The sequence below is a fragment of the Crocodylus siamensis genome, chromosome 4, assembly GCF_052110815.1.
Source record: "Crocodylus siamensis isolate JL-2025a chromosome 4, ASM5211081v1, whole genome shotgun sequence".
NCBI classification, from domain to species: Eukaryota; Metazoa; Chordata; order Crocodylia; family Crocodylidae; genus Crocodylus; species Crocodylus siamensis.
In genome coordinates, this window is record NC_143398.1 from 65,671,852 (window position 1) to 65,688,434 (window position 16,583).

At 41.0% G+C, this 16,583-nt stretch overlaps 1 protein-coding gene across 1 annotated transcript in view; it reads left to right on the forward strand.

Annotated features, from left to right (window-relative positions):
• Positions 1 to 16,583, forward strand: part of HELB (DNA helicase B) — a 29,254-nt gene that overhangs the window by 8,601 nt on the left and 4,070 nt on the right. Inside the window, exons 3-11 of the mRNA XM_090042477.1 lie at positions 972 to 1,195; positions 2,911 to 3,798; positions 5,454 to 5,625; positions 7,801 to 7,942; positions 10,180 to 10,310; positions 12,261 to 12,345; positions 13,845 to 13,904; positions 14,411 to 14,669; positions 16,010 to 16,144. Of these exons, the coding sequence (XP_089898603.1) occupies positions 972 to 1,195; positions 2,911 to 3,798; positions 5,454 to 5,625; positions 7,801 to 7,942; positions 10,180 to 10,310; positions 12,261 to 12,345; positions 13,845 to 13,904; positions 14,411 to 14,669; positions 16,010 to 16,144 (2,096 nt within the window). The remainder of the gene's footprint in view (positions 1 to 971; positions 1,196 to 2,910; positions 3,799 to 5,453; positions 5,626 to 7,800; positions 7,943 to 10,179; positions 10,311 to 12,260; positions 12,346 to 13,844; positions 13,905 to 14,410; positions 14,670 to 16,009; positions 16,145 to 16,583) is intronic.

Below are 16,583 nucleotides of genomic sequence, written 5' to 3' on the forward strand. Positions count from 1 at the left end.
GATGTGGTTTACAGTATTTTTAAATAACAGGTAATTTTTTTAATATTCTTACTTGCTAAGGGAGTGCACAAGTTTTTTTTTAGCTCTCTCTTCAGGAGCATATAGTACTTTACAAAGAAGGACAGTTTTATTCTCATTTTACTGAAGCACAGAAAGGAAGTGACCCACTCAAGGTCAAGGTTGTCTAGTAGGCTAATGGTAGACCACAAAATAGTACCTCATACTCCAAAGTAGCTATTGTTTTTTTTTTTCTTTCCAGTAAGCCACACTGGCTACCTCTACATGAGATGTTGACTGCCATAGCCCATGAATACTGGACAGTAGTGTCATATGGCAGGAATCATAATGCAGTAGCTCATGACTACTGTATGGTAGCATTACAAGTCAGCATTACAAAAAAGCCATTGCTTGGCATAATTGCACAGTAACTCCAGTTATTGTGCAGCCAGCATCTCGTGTAGACATGGCCATTGAGTCTTTTCCCTTCCTTCCCCTGTAGTTTCTGGTCCTTTCCCTGTCCCCAAGTCCCCTGCCAGTTATTGAGAGTTTACAAAAATATTTACCTACTTTCTACTATGCTGTTCTCTTCTGCGTGAAAGCTCTCCACAAACTGGTAGTGTCAGTCTTGACTATATGTGTAAGCTGATTATATATAAAATGCTGTCAAATGCACAGTGTCGGCAAAACAAAAAAATAGGATTGTTTTTTCCCTAGTCTCAATTTGAGTAATTGTAGTTATTATTCATATCAATAGTCTGTAAAATGTTTTCAGATTATTAATAAAGTTGGCTATGCACTTTTTTAACTTGGCTTTAAGGAAAGGAAATGCAAGAAGTGGAAAACTAAAGAACAGCTGGATTTAAGGTTTTTGAGAGTAGGCCTGCTAATCTAAATAATGAAGTTGAATTGCTTTCTAGAAATGTTTTTTGTGGGTGTATTTTAAAAAGGCGTGGTTTGTGATGAATCTACAGTTACAGGAAAGATGGTATGGATTGCTTTGATGTTTCCAATGATACTGGAATTCCTGCCAAGACTTCTTCCACGTTATTTTTGCAAACTCTTGGAAGAAGTGGATTTGTGTAGAAAGACTGAAATGAACGGAGATGAGAGAGAAAATGCTTCTTATGGAATGGGAAGGCTAATAGCATTGAATAAGATATTAAAGAATGAACCATGGAAACTTGGATTCAGCACAGTAAGTTATATGGATATGTTATATTATTATCATAGAACTTAATACTGTTGTTCCAAGCTATGATCCCTGACTAATTGTATTGAGGTAAGCCTATGAAGATTGTTCTTCACTGTCTTGTGTCTCTACCTAGCATTCTTCTATGCAGCTGCACCAAACTGTAACTTTACTGCAATACCTTATCTAATCTTGTTAGCACTATTCCTGCTCCTTGTGCAAAAAATTCCAATATAATTTGGACTAAAGGAAAAGTTATATTTTTCTTTGTGTACGGTTTGCAGAAAATGAATGTTGCTTTCTGGTTTGGGGAACACAGGGGTTTCATGTAAAAGATACTGAGCCCTTAAAGATGATCATTGTAATGAGTTGGAGGAAAAGTAGTGAGACAGACAGATTTCTACATTGGTGTTAAATTATTAACTGCAGACGTGTGCACACTTTGAATATCATTCCAATTTTTAATTTTCTCAGTATACTTGCATGGGGGGGTGATTAAACTTTATTGTCATGGTTTCTTAATACATTGAAAAATCTCATGGTGGAAATGAATCATCTCTCAGTAGCTTAAGTTTTGAAGCTAATTCCTTCTTTTTAAGTCTCACTTTTTTTTTTCAGAGCTCTCATACCTCCTCTGATCCATGTTCTGGCTTTTCACGTCCAGTAACGTTATTTTGGGCTTTGTACCAGGTCTTAATTCCAAGACTAGGACACGGTTACTCCTTAACCAATAACATGCATTAAGCCCTTAGCAGTTAGAATTCTAATATTGTAGTTAGTCAAAAGCAATACGACATGCTCACTACCCTAAGATGTAATGAGCACTGTCACTGAATGGCCAGTCTGTGAGGTCCTGACTCCTTTGTCTGAGTTCTGAATCTTGGATCGGTGACCAGATCTTTCAGGAACAGGTTCTGAATAGTACACTCTCGCCTCTCTTTATGTACCATATACTTAATACATAAAATTAGCTTAAGCCTTCCTCCTAATGCATGTTAATAATCTTGCTTCTGTTTGCCAAATACGGTTACCCTTAACCTGAATTTTTTATTCTGAGGTAATATTTTCATTCCTAGCTGCGGTAGGTTTTGCCCAAACTATATTTATTCAATTTAGTTAGCCAACTTCCCAATTCTTTTAGAGTTGGGAACAGTATTTTCCATCTGCTCCTTTTCACCAGGCGCAAGTCTCGACCACAATTCAAGCTAAGTGCACAGGTTAAGCGAAGCGCAAAGTCAGAACCCAGGCCTGAAGGCCTCTGGGTCCCAGTAGGCTGGTTAACTGAAATTACAACATTGGAACAACAGTTTTGAATGTGTGCCTTTTAAAATCTTTACCATGCGCTTGATAAGCAGTAGGATCTCAAGATATTTTATGTCTGAACTGCTGAGTTCTATTGAGGCTAAATGAGTTAGTGTAGAGGAAAAAAGTATTGTTTGAACAGAACTGCAAAGATTGACAGGCTGTACAGCATATAGCAGTGACACTCAACCTTTTTGGCTTGAAGGCCAGATGGGTGTTGCGTGGTTGTTTTTGCTTGGGTTTGAGAAGGCAGAATGACTAGTGTTTCTTAAAAATGTCCATATATTTTTCTAGACTTCTTCATATCTTTTGAATTATAGCTTGTATTTATTTATTGCCAAAATCATTATTCCTGTATCAATATACCAGTGTCTCTTTTTATAAAATAATTTTAAACTTTTTTTCCGTTTCATGGGCAGATAACTTCACGAGAACTAGACCTTTTCCATTGTGAGGCAACTTGGGGAGCTTTCTGCCAGTGTGAACACCTCCTTTGGAAGATTCCTGAACTGCAGAAGAATGCATTAATAATATACGATGCACTGAAGCAAAGGTGTAGAGATACGGGACATACCTGTGAAGATCAAGATGAATTAACCAATTTGGTTTCTAAAGATATGCCCATAGAACATGCCTGGCAATCCCTTAAATTTTTGAAAGATGCGATGATAGTGGTCAGTGAGAAAAAACTTATATTTCTTGCTCCACTTTACAGAGCTGAAATAGACATTGCAGGTTCTATAAAACATCTGCTAGCAGACACCACATGGCAGCTACATAGTGATGTGCGAGAGGTACTCAATGTTAGTAATATTAACAAATCAAAAGCAAGAGATGATGATGGTAAAGTATCCAATGACCAGCTTTGTGAAGCAGAGAAACTGGAGGCAAGCCATATTCCAGATAGTCATGACAACTCTGACAATAATTCGATTTCTGGTGAACAGACACCAGATATAGAACCCATAAATGAAGCAGAATTGGATCTAGACCAAGTGAATGCTGTGAAGATGATTTGTTCTAATCCTGTGACAATCATAAGTGGAAAAGGGGGTTGTGGGAAGACTACAGTAGTTAGCTCTCTCTTTCAGTATTTACAGAAGATGGAAAAAGAAATAGAAGATACTTGTAAAAGTTTTGAAAATGACCAAGATGTATCAGATGAGTGGAATACCTTTCATCATTGTTCTGACAAAAATAATGTTCATGAACGCAAGCTTTTAAATGTATTACTTACTGCTCCCACAGGAAGGGCAGCAAGCCTGCTGAATGAGAAGACTCATCTTCCTGCTTATACACTCCATCAGGTATAGAATGTAGCCTTTCATACTCTTTCTAGTCATCTTTTTAGTCTTTGCTCTTACTTTGTATAAGAAACAGTTTGGTAACTAAACCTGTTTCGTAAAGCTTGTAACTCTACATTTAGATGTAGCTTCTCAACATTTAAGTCCAACCTTGTTTTACAAATCAGTATTATAAAATCATAACTGGATACATTTTTCACTTTCTTTGTATTTTAAATGGCATAGGATTAGGAGGGTTCCAGTTTATTTTATCAACTTGATAAAGCTTGAAAAATTTGTAGTATTTAAAATTGAAGAGAGCAGTCTCTCCTTTCATCCACATGGTGGCATATATCTACTGTACTGCTCAGGAGGCATAGAAATGCCATAGATATCCATTGAGAATATTGGAATTTAGGATGATTTTCATAGATTTCATAGACATTAGGGCTGGAAGGGACCTTGGGAGATCATCGAGTCCAGCCCCCTGCCCAAAGGGCAGGAAGTCAGCTGGGGTCATAGGATCCCAGCAAGATAAGCATCCAATTTACTCTTGAAGGTGTTCAATGTAGGTGCTTGAACCACCTCCGCTGGCAGACTGTTCCAGACCTTGGGGGCTCGGACAGTAAAGAAATTCTTCCTTATGTCCAGCCTGAAACGGTCTTGCAGGAGTTTGTGACCGTTCGACCTCGTGATAGATTCCTATGTAAATATTTATGTAATATTTAGATTTATGTTTAAATTTTAGAAAGTTAGTTTAAAAGTTTAGATTAACTTATGTTTTTGGAAAACATACAGCAGAATAAAACTATCAGTAAAAAATTGTCCCTAGCAACTATACTACAGAATAATAGTCTTAACATTCATACCATTTAACTAAAAAAAAAAAGAGGGCCTTTGCCCAGTGGGAGAATAGATTCTATGTTGGACCAATGTAAGAAGTGAATTACACTGAGTCTTCTGCTGACTAATGCTTCTCACTAACTTTCCAGTATAATACTTATTAAAAGAACTCAGCAAACCACATTTGAGTAAGGGCTATGTTTTTGTGGATATCTTTGCATGTTCCTTTGTATAAGCAGTCTTTATTGATTCTTCCATCAAAGTACATGTTTTTAGCAGACGTGTTTTTCTGGTAATTGAAGAGTAAGATTGAATGTTAATTTTGTCTCATTATGTCAGGGGTGGCAAAGATCTGGCCTCCCAATCCATGTCATTTGGGTTGTGGAGCTGTGGCATCCAGCCTGTGTGGCTCCCCATGGGGCTGGAAATTTGGCTGTGGGACAAGAAGTTTCTTGTCATGGCTTCCAGAACGACAGCAGTTAATGCTGCAGCTGTCTATTCCACTGCCAAATTTCTGGCTTCATGGACTGGATTTAGACCACTGATCCATGTTGTCTGTCCTGTGGGGCAGGAAATTGGTTGGTGGGAGCAGCAACAGCTACTGTGGCTCTAGGAGCCTTAGCAGTTAATACTACTAATGCCAAATTTCTGGCCCTGAAGACCTAGATGAGTTGACACCCCTGCCTTTTATGTAAATTGAGATTTTTTTTTTTTTATGATAGAGACAGGATGAAAGATGCCATGTTGTGCTTCTTACCACAAAAAGTTGTTTAATTTTGATAACTTCAGTTGTTTCTGGAATAGAAATACATTTTAAAAGTTTGGTTTATTTCTAGATCATCCATAGCTTTTACGCATGGAACTCAAAAGATACATGCTACCCATGGAAGTTTTCTTCAGTGACAGTTCTGGTTGTAGATGAAGGGAGCTTGGTGTCCGTACGACTTCTTAGTGCAGTTTTAAAACTTCTGTGTGCACATGCTCAACTTGCCAAGCTTATTATTCTAGGTAAGTGAAAAGTAAGAGGGTATATTTAGTTTCACGTCAACCAGAGAAATACAGCATGAGTTGTGCAGAATGTGAAAGACCTTGCTCTCTGTTGGAACAGGGCTGTTCAGCGCAGGTCGTGGATACTGGTGTGCTTGTCTGGGGGAGTTTTAAATAGAACCCCTACTGCATGCTCCACTATTGCTACCACCATGCAGATAATCCTAACCCTGCTGTTGCTATGTAAGCCCACCTCTGCTTCTGCCCACATATGGCCTATTTCCTGTCTCCCACCCCCTGGTAATGCTGCTGTGTAAGCAGTGTGAGCCCTTTTGTCCAAGCCCCCTCTCCCTCCCCTGCTGCTGCTGCAAGCAGCCACGCAGGCTGCTACCTCCTACCTGCCTCATGGACCCTGGCCCCCATCACTGCGGCTTCTGGAACAACGATAGGAGTGGAGGTTGGGCAGGAGTCTGCAGGCTATACATTGATGCCTCTCAGGATGTATGCAGTCCATAAGCTGTCAGGCTGTATTTAAAGAGTGTTTGTGATCCCATGATAGTTAGTGAGAGGAAATGCAGCAGAAACTTGCCAGTTTTACTTGATGTTTACATGGAATTTTTTTGAACCACCATAGAGACAAGCCAGCCTTTCCATGGAGATCTCTGTTCCTGCCATAAAATCATAAATGAAATGAAAAATAATTACATTATTCAGCCTACGTCCTTCTCAGTGCTCCTGTATGCATGGGTGGATCCAGGATGGGGACCATACTCCCCCTTGGCAGTGTGGCACATGTCCAGTGAGCTCTCTAAGCTCCCCAGCATATCAGTGCAGTTGCTGACAGAGGTCCACCAGTGTCGTGAGCTCTTTGAGCTTAGCACCTGTTTGGAGCAGACTCTGGCTAAGGCCCCTGCTTTCACACAACTGCAGAGCTCAAAGAGAGAATGCTACCATTAGTCCACCTTCTTTTTCCTCCTTTTCCCCCACTGAATTTGGAATAGAGGAGGTCAGGTGGCAGTAGCACTCTCACTTTCTGGACTCCTGGACTGTGGCCAGAGTCCAAGCAGTCAGCTGATAAACTCAAGATCTCACAGCATCGGCAAAACTCCAGCAGCAGCTGCACTGGCATTCTGCTGAGCTTAGAAACCTCATTGTGCATGTGCCACATGGCCAACTGGGGGGTGCAGCCACACTGCTTCAGCCCATCTGGATCCGCCCCGACTATGGTGGCTGGCATTTTGTCTGGTTCTAAAAGTATCAAGTAATGAGAATTTGATAACTTCCTCTTACATCTTTCAGCAGCCTGTTACGTCTTATTAGGAAGTTTTGCTTCATTCTATAATGTGACTTCAAAGATGATGTTGGTAGCATGGTGAACAAAACAGAAGAGAAGTAAAAAGCTTAAGGTGTGCCAGGAAATGAATGGCCAAATTGATTTGTTTTTAATCCAACAAACAGAACAGAGAAGCACAAAGAGAATTTCTCTTGTACTTTTGTGCCTGCTTTTGGAGGTTGCATATTTGCTTATCAGTTATGTTATTCATTTTTTTAAAAGTATGACATATTTTTTTAAATATGCCTGCAGACAAGTCTGACACCTCCCCACCCATACTCTAAGGATGTGTTAGTAATGACATTAAATAACAACTAATGATTCTCCTCTAGGGTGCCGTGGTTCCCACACAAACATGCTTCACAAGAGGAAACTCAGAGATTTTGAATAGGAATTCACAGTATTTAAAACATTCCGACCTGTTGTAGACTTTCCAAATTTTTTGCAACAGAAGAATTTCTTTATTATTTCAGTAAAAAAAAATGAGTGGAAATCTAAGAACTGGCATTTTCTGAGAGGTGCCTTAAGACTCATGGTGGTGCCTTTAAGTCTAAAAGGCTAATGACCACTGAACTAATAATAATGGATTTTAGGACTGGAAAGTAAGACCCCAACACACTGAAAATAGCAACACCTTAGAAGAATTAAGACCGTGCTACAATCTGATTTTTTAAAAAACCCCACCTTCAGTGTCTCAGAAAAAAGCAGTTCCACAAAATGTGTACGGAGTGTGCATGTGGTAATTGTGTCGTGGCAAAGGGAGTGGGGTGTTTATTTCTTGCACTGCCATGATTTAGGAATGTTTTTATAGCTACTCTTTCTGGTCTTTAGTACTCATCATGATTCTAATACCTTTCATTTAGGTGATGTTAGGCAGTTACCAAGCATTGATCCAGGTAATGTGCTGGCTGACATGTTTGAGGCTCTGAAGTTAAGAGGTGGGTCTGTGGAACTGAGAACTAATCATAGAGCTGAATCTCAGCTAATTGTGGACAATGCCACAAGGTAGGCTTTTATTTTTGGTGTACATTACTAAAATTTTCATACTAGTTTGGGCCATTAGCTTGCAGGTGACAATGTTGTTGAGGTATAACTAGAGTAAGTGGCTCACTATTTCTGTTTACAGAATCTTATATTCAAAATATAATTCTTTGATAAAAATCTCAGCCTGAAATTTCACATGAAATTTGCAGTTTAAACAAAAACACTGAGAACAGTTGTTGGAGTAGTCTTGGATAATGCAGGTTATATGTTAAATAAAACTGTAAACCTGCTAATATCCATCGTTTATATGACCACAAGAAAAAGTTTTGTTTATATTTAAGATCTGGGGCCAGATACTACTGAAAATCTAGGTTCCTATACAATCCATAGGGAGGCTTAGGCAGATCTGAAGAGTAATTCAGTTTGAATAAGTTTAGGCACCCAGGGTTCTCTATGGGGAAAGGGAGGCGATTCTGAAAGCATGATGGTGGGTAGAGGCAGCCATTAGGAAGTGCTGAGCACAGGCTTGCTGCTGAGCCCCTCTAAAGAGCTCAGGCACCTACATCTGACTGCACATTAGGTGCCTCCATTCGCTTCATTTCACTAATGAGAATGTTTGTTTATGTCACATTTATTATATAACATTTAATTTTTGTAACTTCAGTTGTTTCTGGAATATGAATTTAATTTTAAAAGTATGGTTTAATTTATTTATGAGCTGCTGAGGAGAGAGATGTTCTAGTGTAGATACTTAGCCAGGAGGTGGGAGATGTGTCTCTGAGTCCCTTTCAGGTGAGACAGGCTGAAAAACCACATTTACCGCTTCCCAGCAGAATGCCCTGATCATCACAAACTAGGCTTTGGGGTATACTAGCCACCCCTCCTTTGAACCTGCACAGCCAAGAATGTGAAAGTCATGGGGTCAGAAGGAAGCAACAGAAAGCCTGATTCCAGAGGCTGCTGGGTTAGGGCTTTTCTTTGGGATAGGGGTTGACCTGGGTTCTGGTCCCTGATCCAAGGGATATTTCTGTTTAACCAGTGGTAGCCTAATCTAAAATTATGGAGAGAGCTTAAGTCTCCCTGTTCTCCCAGGAGAGCGCTCTCATAGCTTGGCTGCAATCAGCTTCCTCCTTCTTGTTCTGCTTGCATTCTTGTCTTCCTGGAGTGCACCTTGAATGGGAGGAATGGGAAGTGTTTTACAGCTTCATGGTTAAGGCATTTTCCTGGAACACTCAAGCTCTCCAACTGAAGAGGCCCTAGAATCCAGATGTCCTGCTTGCTTTCTGGGTACTGGCCCTAAACTCTAGGCTACAGGGGAAATGTAGCATTGTTCATTTTGAGCTGAATTCAACATAGCAGGATAAAATAAATAAATTACTAGTGCTCATCTGTGGCCTTCACTTGTATATAGCAAGCGTCTTTCAGTTTTACAGAAAATGGGGAGGTACTCAGTTCTCCAAGCCTGGGGTGGCTAACTCATGACACAAGTGAAATGGACAGCTGCTGTATGTGTTGTGAGCCCTGGGCGCTCAGTGAAGGGAAGCACTGGAATGGAAACTGGAGTGGGGCAGGACCCTGCTTTGAGAGGAGAGTCACTGATAAGAGCCAGGTTAACCCTTTCCCGCAGCCACCAAATCCAGGGATTTGCATCCTTGCTCTTCATGTACTGTGATGGTTGCAGGGAAGTGTTAACCTGGCTCTTGGTAGTGACTCTTCCTCCCCCTCAGTATCCTGCCTCTGCTCTGTTCCCTGCAGCAGCTGGAGGCTTGAGCCCCTCCCCACCTACACGCTTAGTGTCCCAGGGCACAAACTCTATCAGATGCCTCTGGGGGATGGGGTTCAGAGAGGCACTTGGGAAGGGGGCAGCATTTGACTTGTGGCACACCTGCCAGAAAGGCTGGCCACCACTGGTTTAATAAACTTAAATGTGGTCTTGTCTGTACTATAGAACTTTTGCTGCTTATGGCTGTGGTGGTACAGCCATGTTGATAGAGCCCTCTAGCGTAGACTCATTGTAGGCTGACACTTTTTTTTTTTGCAATATGACTATATACCATCTTCCTTAAAGGCATGCATTACCTGAATGAAAGCCCACACTTGTCAGCAATGCGTTGGCTAGTAGGAGTGGTCCCATATCTCTGGTCAGCATAGCTCTCCTGGTACAACTTTGTAGTGTAGACCTGGCCTATGAATCAAAAGGTGCAGGTGCACAGCTGGAGTGTTTTAATAGGAAACTCTTTTTTCTTTTTGTGGTTTAGAATCTCACAGCGGAAATTCCCAGTATTTGATGCAAGAATCACAATCACTGGTTGGAATGAGAATGTGACCATGCCAAGCTCTGAGAAGAAATTTATTTTTGTGGTTTTGCCTTCCGAAGGAGATTCTGATTGTATGTTTGTATACCGAGTTTATGATCCATCTTGTAGTAATGCAAGAATTCTCCTCTTCCAGTTTTGCTAAAAGTAACAATTTGAAGATGAAACCAGTTTAATATACTGTAGAGCAGAAACAATTTCAGTACATTTGAATTGTTCCATTTAAAAAAATAGAAAAAAATTAATTAAATTATTAGCTCTTTTTGCATAAAATGAGTTTACCTGATAAGAGTGAATTGTTTGCAGTAATTAAAAAAACAAAACAAAACAAAACCTGTTAATATTATCAGCCTACTCGGAAAAGTAGCATGGCATCAGATACTTGAGTCATGAGAATGATCCAAGAGCATGAGCACTTGAGTTGCAAGTAGTCCTAAAACAGCTGACTCATGGAAGCGGGTCATTCAGCCTGAAAAACTTTTCCTGAGCTGGACACCCCACCCCCAGATCCAGTCTGCAGCTTCTTGCCATGGCTGCCAGAGCTGCTGAGTTGATGCAGCCAGCCAGGTGTTAACCCCTGTGTGTTGACCACGCTGTGGCAGCTGCAGCGAGAAGCCCTCTGGACCAGATTTGACCTGCCAACTCCTTTGGCACTCCCAGGTTAGATACAGGACACTAATAAAGGGAATATTTATAGGATAATGGACATTAGTTTATTTATTCATCTATTTATTGAGAGAAAGTCCATTGTCTTGTTTGGCATTAAAATGTTTATTAGGTAGAAAATAGAAGGCTACTAGGCATGTTTTCTATTTTAGATACCACAAAAAACAAAATATGGGGACGTTATCCTTGTAGTAGTTGTATACTTCTCATCAAGTAATTTATTCAGCAGTCAGTGTTTAACTTTTATATACTGTGTTTACTTAATTCTGATATGAGGGGTTTTTTCCCCTATGTAATGTGAGTGGGGGAGGGGGGAATCCCTTGTCTTAAAATTGAGTAAAGAGGTTGTGTGGGGGCAGGTGGCTGCTGTGGCTTGGCCATCAGCCCCCACCCAGGGTTAGGGCTGTAGCTGCAGCTGCTGCCTGCCCCTGGCACCCTGCCATCTCCCCACCCCCATCCCAAATGCAGCCTCTGGTTCCACCTTACCCTTTCTCTGTGCTGGTAAGCCCCATCCATGCTGTAGTCTGGGGCACTGGGCGTGGCCCCAGCCCAACTCCATAGCAGTGGTGCAACTTTCACAGCTGCTGTAGGGGACTGGGCTTGGGCTGTGTTTCATGCTAGAACAGGGATGGAGCCTCCAGTATGGAGCAAGAGTAAGCAGGGTAAAGGGAGGAAGCAGAGAGTAGAGGCATGAGAAGAGGGCAGGAGGGGGAGCAGAAGTGGAGAGAGAAGTGGGAACAGGCTGGTGGCAGGGAGAAGACACAAGCAGAGGTCTAGCTGTTTGACCTCCCCATACCACCTTCTCCCACATTGCTGGCCCCCCCCCCGGCAGCATTGGGAGGAGGGATGACTAAAAGATCCAATAATTAGATTCTGTACATGGAGAATTATACAAATATATAAATTTTCCATGTATAAAACCTAATTATTGTGGTGTTTGTCTTAAATTCAGTGTTTTCTTAGATTCCAGTCAATATGGTAGATTCTGATACAAAGTTTTAATTTCCTAGTTCTAGAGCTTTCTTTAGAAAAAAAACCCAACAAATTAGTATTTCTGCAAACTGTCCTGTCAAAGAATATCTTCAAAGCATGTTTTTTTAATTGTGTGAAACATACTGAATTATACCTGTTTACCAGATACGAGTTCTTCTCTGTTTCTCAATTCCCCATTTCCTCAGAGCTGAGCTATTAGAAAGCTGCACAGTGCTCATAACTTTTTTCTGGTAACCAAGAGTTGGCACTCTTGGGCTTATTAAAGCAAATAGTATAAAACCAGTATTTTCTTATTGAATTGTAATTTCTACCTCTCAGATTTCACTCTGCATTTTTATACTTTATCTTCTCATTCTTATAATCAGGCTTGCAATATGCCATAAAGACTTTACTTGAAAAAGGACCAGGATTGCAAGATCCCAAACAATCACAGTTCATTGCTTTCAGAAGGTAAGACAGCATGTATACAGATACTGTAAAACTCCTGCTTGTGAGCATGTTCTAAAAATGTCTAAATACAGTGAGTTAGAGATGGGTGTTATAGGCAAAACACTAGGGAAATATAGGCCACTTGTCTTTTATTTCCCTTTACCCTGTCTTCTGGTATTGAATGATTCTTTTATGTAGACTTCCAATACCTTGGGTTTTCCATAAGCTTAATGTTATCTCTCATCTGTGGAGCACCTTTGCACAGTACATTCTTGCCTGAAGCCATCTACATAGCTGATGGATATACTGTTCACACTTGTACTGGGGACCAGTATCTTTCCTGTCCATGATGGTTCAGTACAAAAAAATTTCACATGCCAGTGATGGTCCCCTAGCGAAGTCAAGTAGATGGTCTTTCCTGAATATTCCTCAGACTGGGGTCACCCAGTTTGGGGAAGATATGGGGTGAAGAGGAGGAGACGAGGTGGTTACAGAATGGAATACCTGCATGCTCCCTTGCTTAAAGATTTGTAGTGTTGCAGATTTCCCAGAAATTCTGCAAAGTTTGCAGTGCTAGAATTGAATGCCTGTCCACACACAAGTACTGATATATGAGCAATAGTGGGGGGGGGCACTCAGTACATGGACTTAGTACATGGTGCACTCAGGTCGGGCAGTTGGAGCCTGGCAGCTACTCCAGGGGTGTGGGTGGGGAGCTTATGCTGCTGCGTGCACCATGGGAGAGCTGAGGGAGGGGGAGCACATTTCTTCCCCGCACCATGCCTCTGGATGAGCTGCTGGCCTCTGATTGCCCCATGACCTGTCCCAGGCCAGGCTGGGTTGTGGGACAGTCCCCACAATGCAACAGGGAGTAGGGGCAGGAATGAATGATTTGCCCCTGCCCCTACCCCACTGTCTCCTGTACTGTGGAGGTGTCTACCCCCCCTCCCAGCTTAGCTGCCTGCTGGGCCAGCTGTGATCCTGGCTGTGCAGGGTATCTGAGTGCGTGCCCCTCCCCCTTGCTGCAGCAGTCTGCGGCTAGGCTGCCCTCCAGCCATACCTGCTGGCCCCCTGCATTTGCATTTGCGGGGGCTGAGCCTGGTTAGCACCCCCCCTTCTGCCATCTATGTGTATGAGTATAATTTTTCTTGGGTTCCTCTTCCTTCTTGGAAGCAAACCCAGATAACCTATATAAATTCTGCAGACTTATTTTTGCCTTGTAGTTTTATTTTTGGAATTAAACATATTTTTTTTCCACCAACATCTTCTAAATTGGCTTGTAATTAATGAACTTTTCTTTAGCTATCAGTTATAAGATTAGCATTGTTAATACTAAAGTGGGCATTGGCCCACTGTCTGTCCTGTCATGCTTAGAGAAGTCAACAACTCTGCCTTAATGTTGATGTATTTTTCTAGGATTTTGAAAAGACTTTATATGTAACTGCCTGCAATTTTTCTTACACCCTCCATCTATTGTTTTGTAAGGGAATAAGGCTCTACTTCTTGTTTCATATGTTTAGGCGAGATTGTGATCTAATAAATGAACTCTGTTGTCGACATTATTCAGATCATGTAACGAGGTAAGACAGAGTTTTGAGAATCAAGGCATGTTGTGTGAGTACATTTTTTTTTCTTCTCTTTTATCCATCTCAGTTTCTCTCTTAATACTGTTCGAGAAGCCAAAATTCCAAATTCACTAAAAACAAAAAATCTGCTTTAGATGTATTACCTTGTTTGTTTGATGCAAATAAGTAACAAACTAAACTAACTTACTTGTGATTCTCTTTACAGATTTTTAAACATACAAAACAGGGCACATGCTATTTGTTTTTTGTTACTGTACTGGAATTTAGTTTTTAGTGACTGTCACACTTAGTCATAGCATGTTTTGTAAAAGCCCTTTAACAGTATCTAGGTACATTTTAGAAATAAAGATTTCCCTTTGCTGTTTCCTAATTTAAAATATACAAATGGCTTTAGGTTTTATGAACATTTTATATGGTATGGGGTGCCAGCCTCATTCTGTACTGATGGCTTAGTGCTTTATGCTGTTACTCTTTAATTTCAATTTCTGTTTCTGATACAGAAACCATAAAAAGAAACTGGTTTTTCAATGTAATGACAAAATTTGTTGCACAAGGAATACCTATCTTACAAACCTTCGTCCAAGAAATACCAAAACCTGCACAAGAAATAGTGATTCGGATAATCCTAAGCAATGTGACTGCATGGCATGCTCAATAACGAAAGTCTCTGGCAATGAGCAAAGACCACGTTTTAATCTCGGAGATGGTGATAAGGATGGCAAACGACTATGCAATGGAGATATTTTTTTCATAACAGATGTATGTATGCTTTTACCACAAGAAGCTGGATGGAGTTCTCAATAACGGTGCAGACAGAAGTGACAATTTATGCCTGATCTGGCCACAAAAAGTTTTATAGCTGTGACCAAACACAAGTGCATGGCAGCAAATGGTTTAAAAAATCGCCAGTGAGGTGGCTGGTGAAAATCTGACCCCTCATTGCATGAGATATCAGATAAAGATGTTACACAATGTTCTGTCTTTGTAACGTGTTTGTGGAACTCCCAGCGTGTCACTGTTTTCAGAATGGAACAGGGGAAGAGAGCAGAGGGAGGTCAGTCTGGGGACTTTTTACCCCCAGAGGGTGCAGTGGTTGTATTACAGCCCCCCTGAGGTGGGGGGGCTCTAATTCACCCTCGCCACCCTACTGCACCAGCTGGGGAGCCCCAAGAATGAGCTCCTTCTGCTGCCTTCCCCCCCACTCCCATTCTGAAAACAGTGCTTGACAGAGCGCCCTGGCCATGGGAACCTGGCTGCAGGCTCCCAGCCCCAGCTAGATTCCCCTGTCCCCTGCAACCATCAGTGAACTTCTGTTTGAACTGAGTAATGTTGTAACTCAAGCTTTGCAAAAATCATTCTGAGTTGCAGCTTGGACCTGCACTGCTTGTCTGCACCCTAAATCACAAACAAAAATTAAAATGTAGTTTTCTCTCATAGTAAATATTTGACCTCACTAAATTCAGGTGATGGGTAACCCTTTTGCCTCTCAAGAGAGACCTAGGATTGTGGTGGCAGGTTTTTTTGGCAAAATTTAAAGGGCAGCGTTGATAATACCTGCTTGTTGTTTTGTTTAGTGCTGCATATTCCTTTGTCTTGAACCTCAAACATTCACAGTAAAAAAAAATTAATTTCAAGAAATATGGTATTTATTTCTAGGACGTAAACATTTGAAGGGTACATACCTGAGTGACAAGATAGTTTTCTAAAGATTGATGGAGGTGTTGAGAGAGGAGTTTTTAATGGGTAGTGGGACTTACTAAATTTAAGTAGTATGAAGCTGGCTTTTCTGGGAATCAATTAATTAAAAGATGGGATCCTTTTAGAACTGGGAACATCACGTGAGGGTATAACTTTCCACTGTTCAGATTTTTCTGCTTGATATAAAAAATATATTGGCATATCTCAGTTAAGTCGTACCCCCCAAAAATGTTTTTAATTATATTCTCTTATTCTTGACTGAATTGGATTGGTCAGCATGATGATATAGCTCTAAACATAAATAATCATTGTTATAATTGTATTTGTGGGTGTATGGGTGTGGTGGGAGCATGCACATTGGATTTCTGGTTGTTAAGTCTCTTCACATGATGTTTTTGTAGGATGTGAAAATTAATGGATGCCGTCTGTTGACTATCAGCAGCACATATGGCTCTGAATTTACTTTATTGTATAAAGCACTGAGAAGAGCATGTCGTATAAAACATGCATGGGCCAGAACTATTCATACATTTCAGGTAATAACAGTTAATACTTTTAGCAGAGTTCTGCCAACCAATAAAATGATTGAGCTTTGCATTGCTCTGTAACTTAATGGGAAGGCTCAGAGTTTTTGGGAGCACCATTCAAGCAAAAGGCTCCTTGAAGATAAAATCAGGAACAAATTTGGGGGTTAGGGAAAAGCAGTGGCTTCCCTACAGCCCAATGTGGGGATTGTGAAGGGGATGTGTTCTTTTTCCATGCTTGACTGGAATTGTAGAATAATGACACATTGTTGGTAGGATCAAAGCACCCTGGGATGGTGGAGGACTATGCTGTGGAGAGGGAGAACAGAGGCTTTCCCAAGAGAAACTGAATGTCTTTATGTAGCCTATGTTGAAGCACTGGTGTAGTTTGTTTCTATAGACTGGGCTTGTGATTGTTGCCTACGGGCTGCTGTTTGGAACACCAAAAACA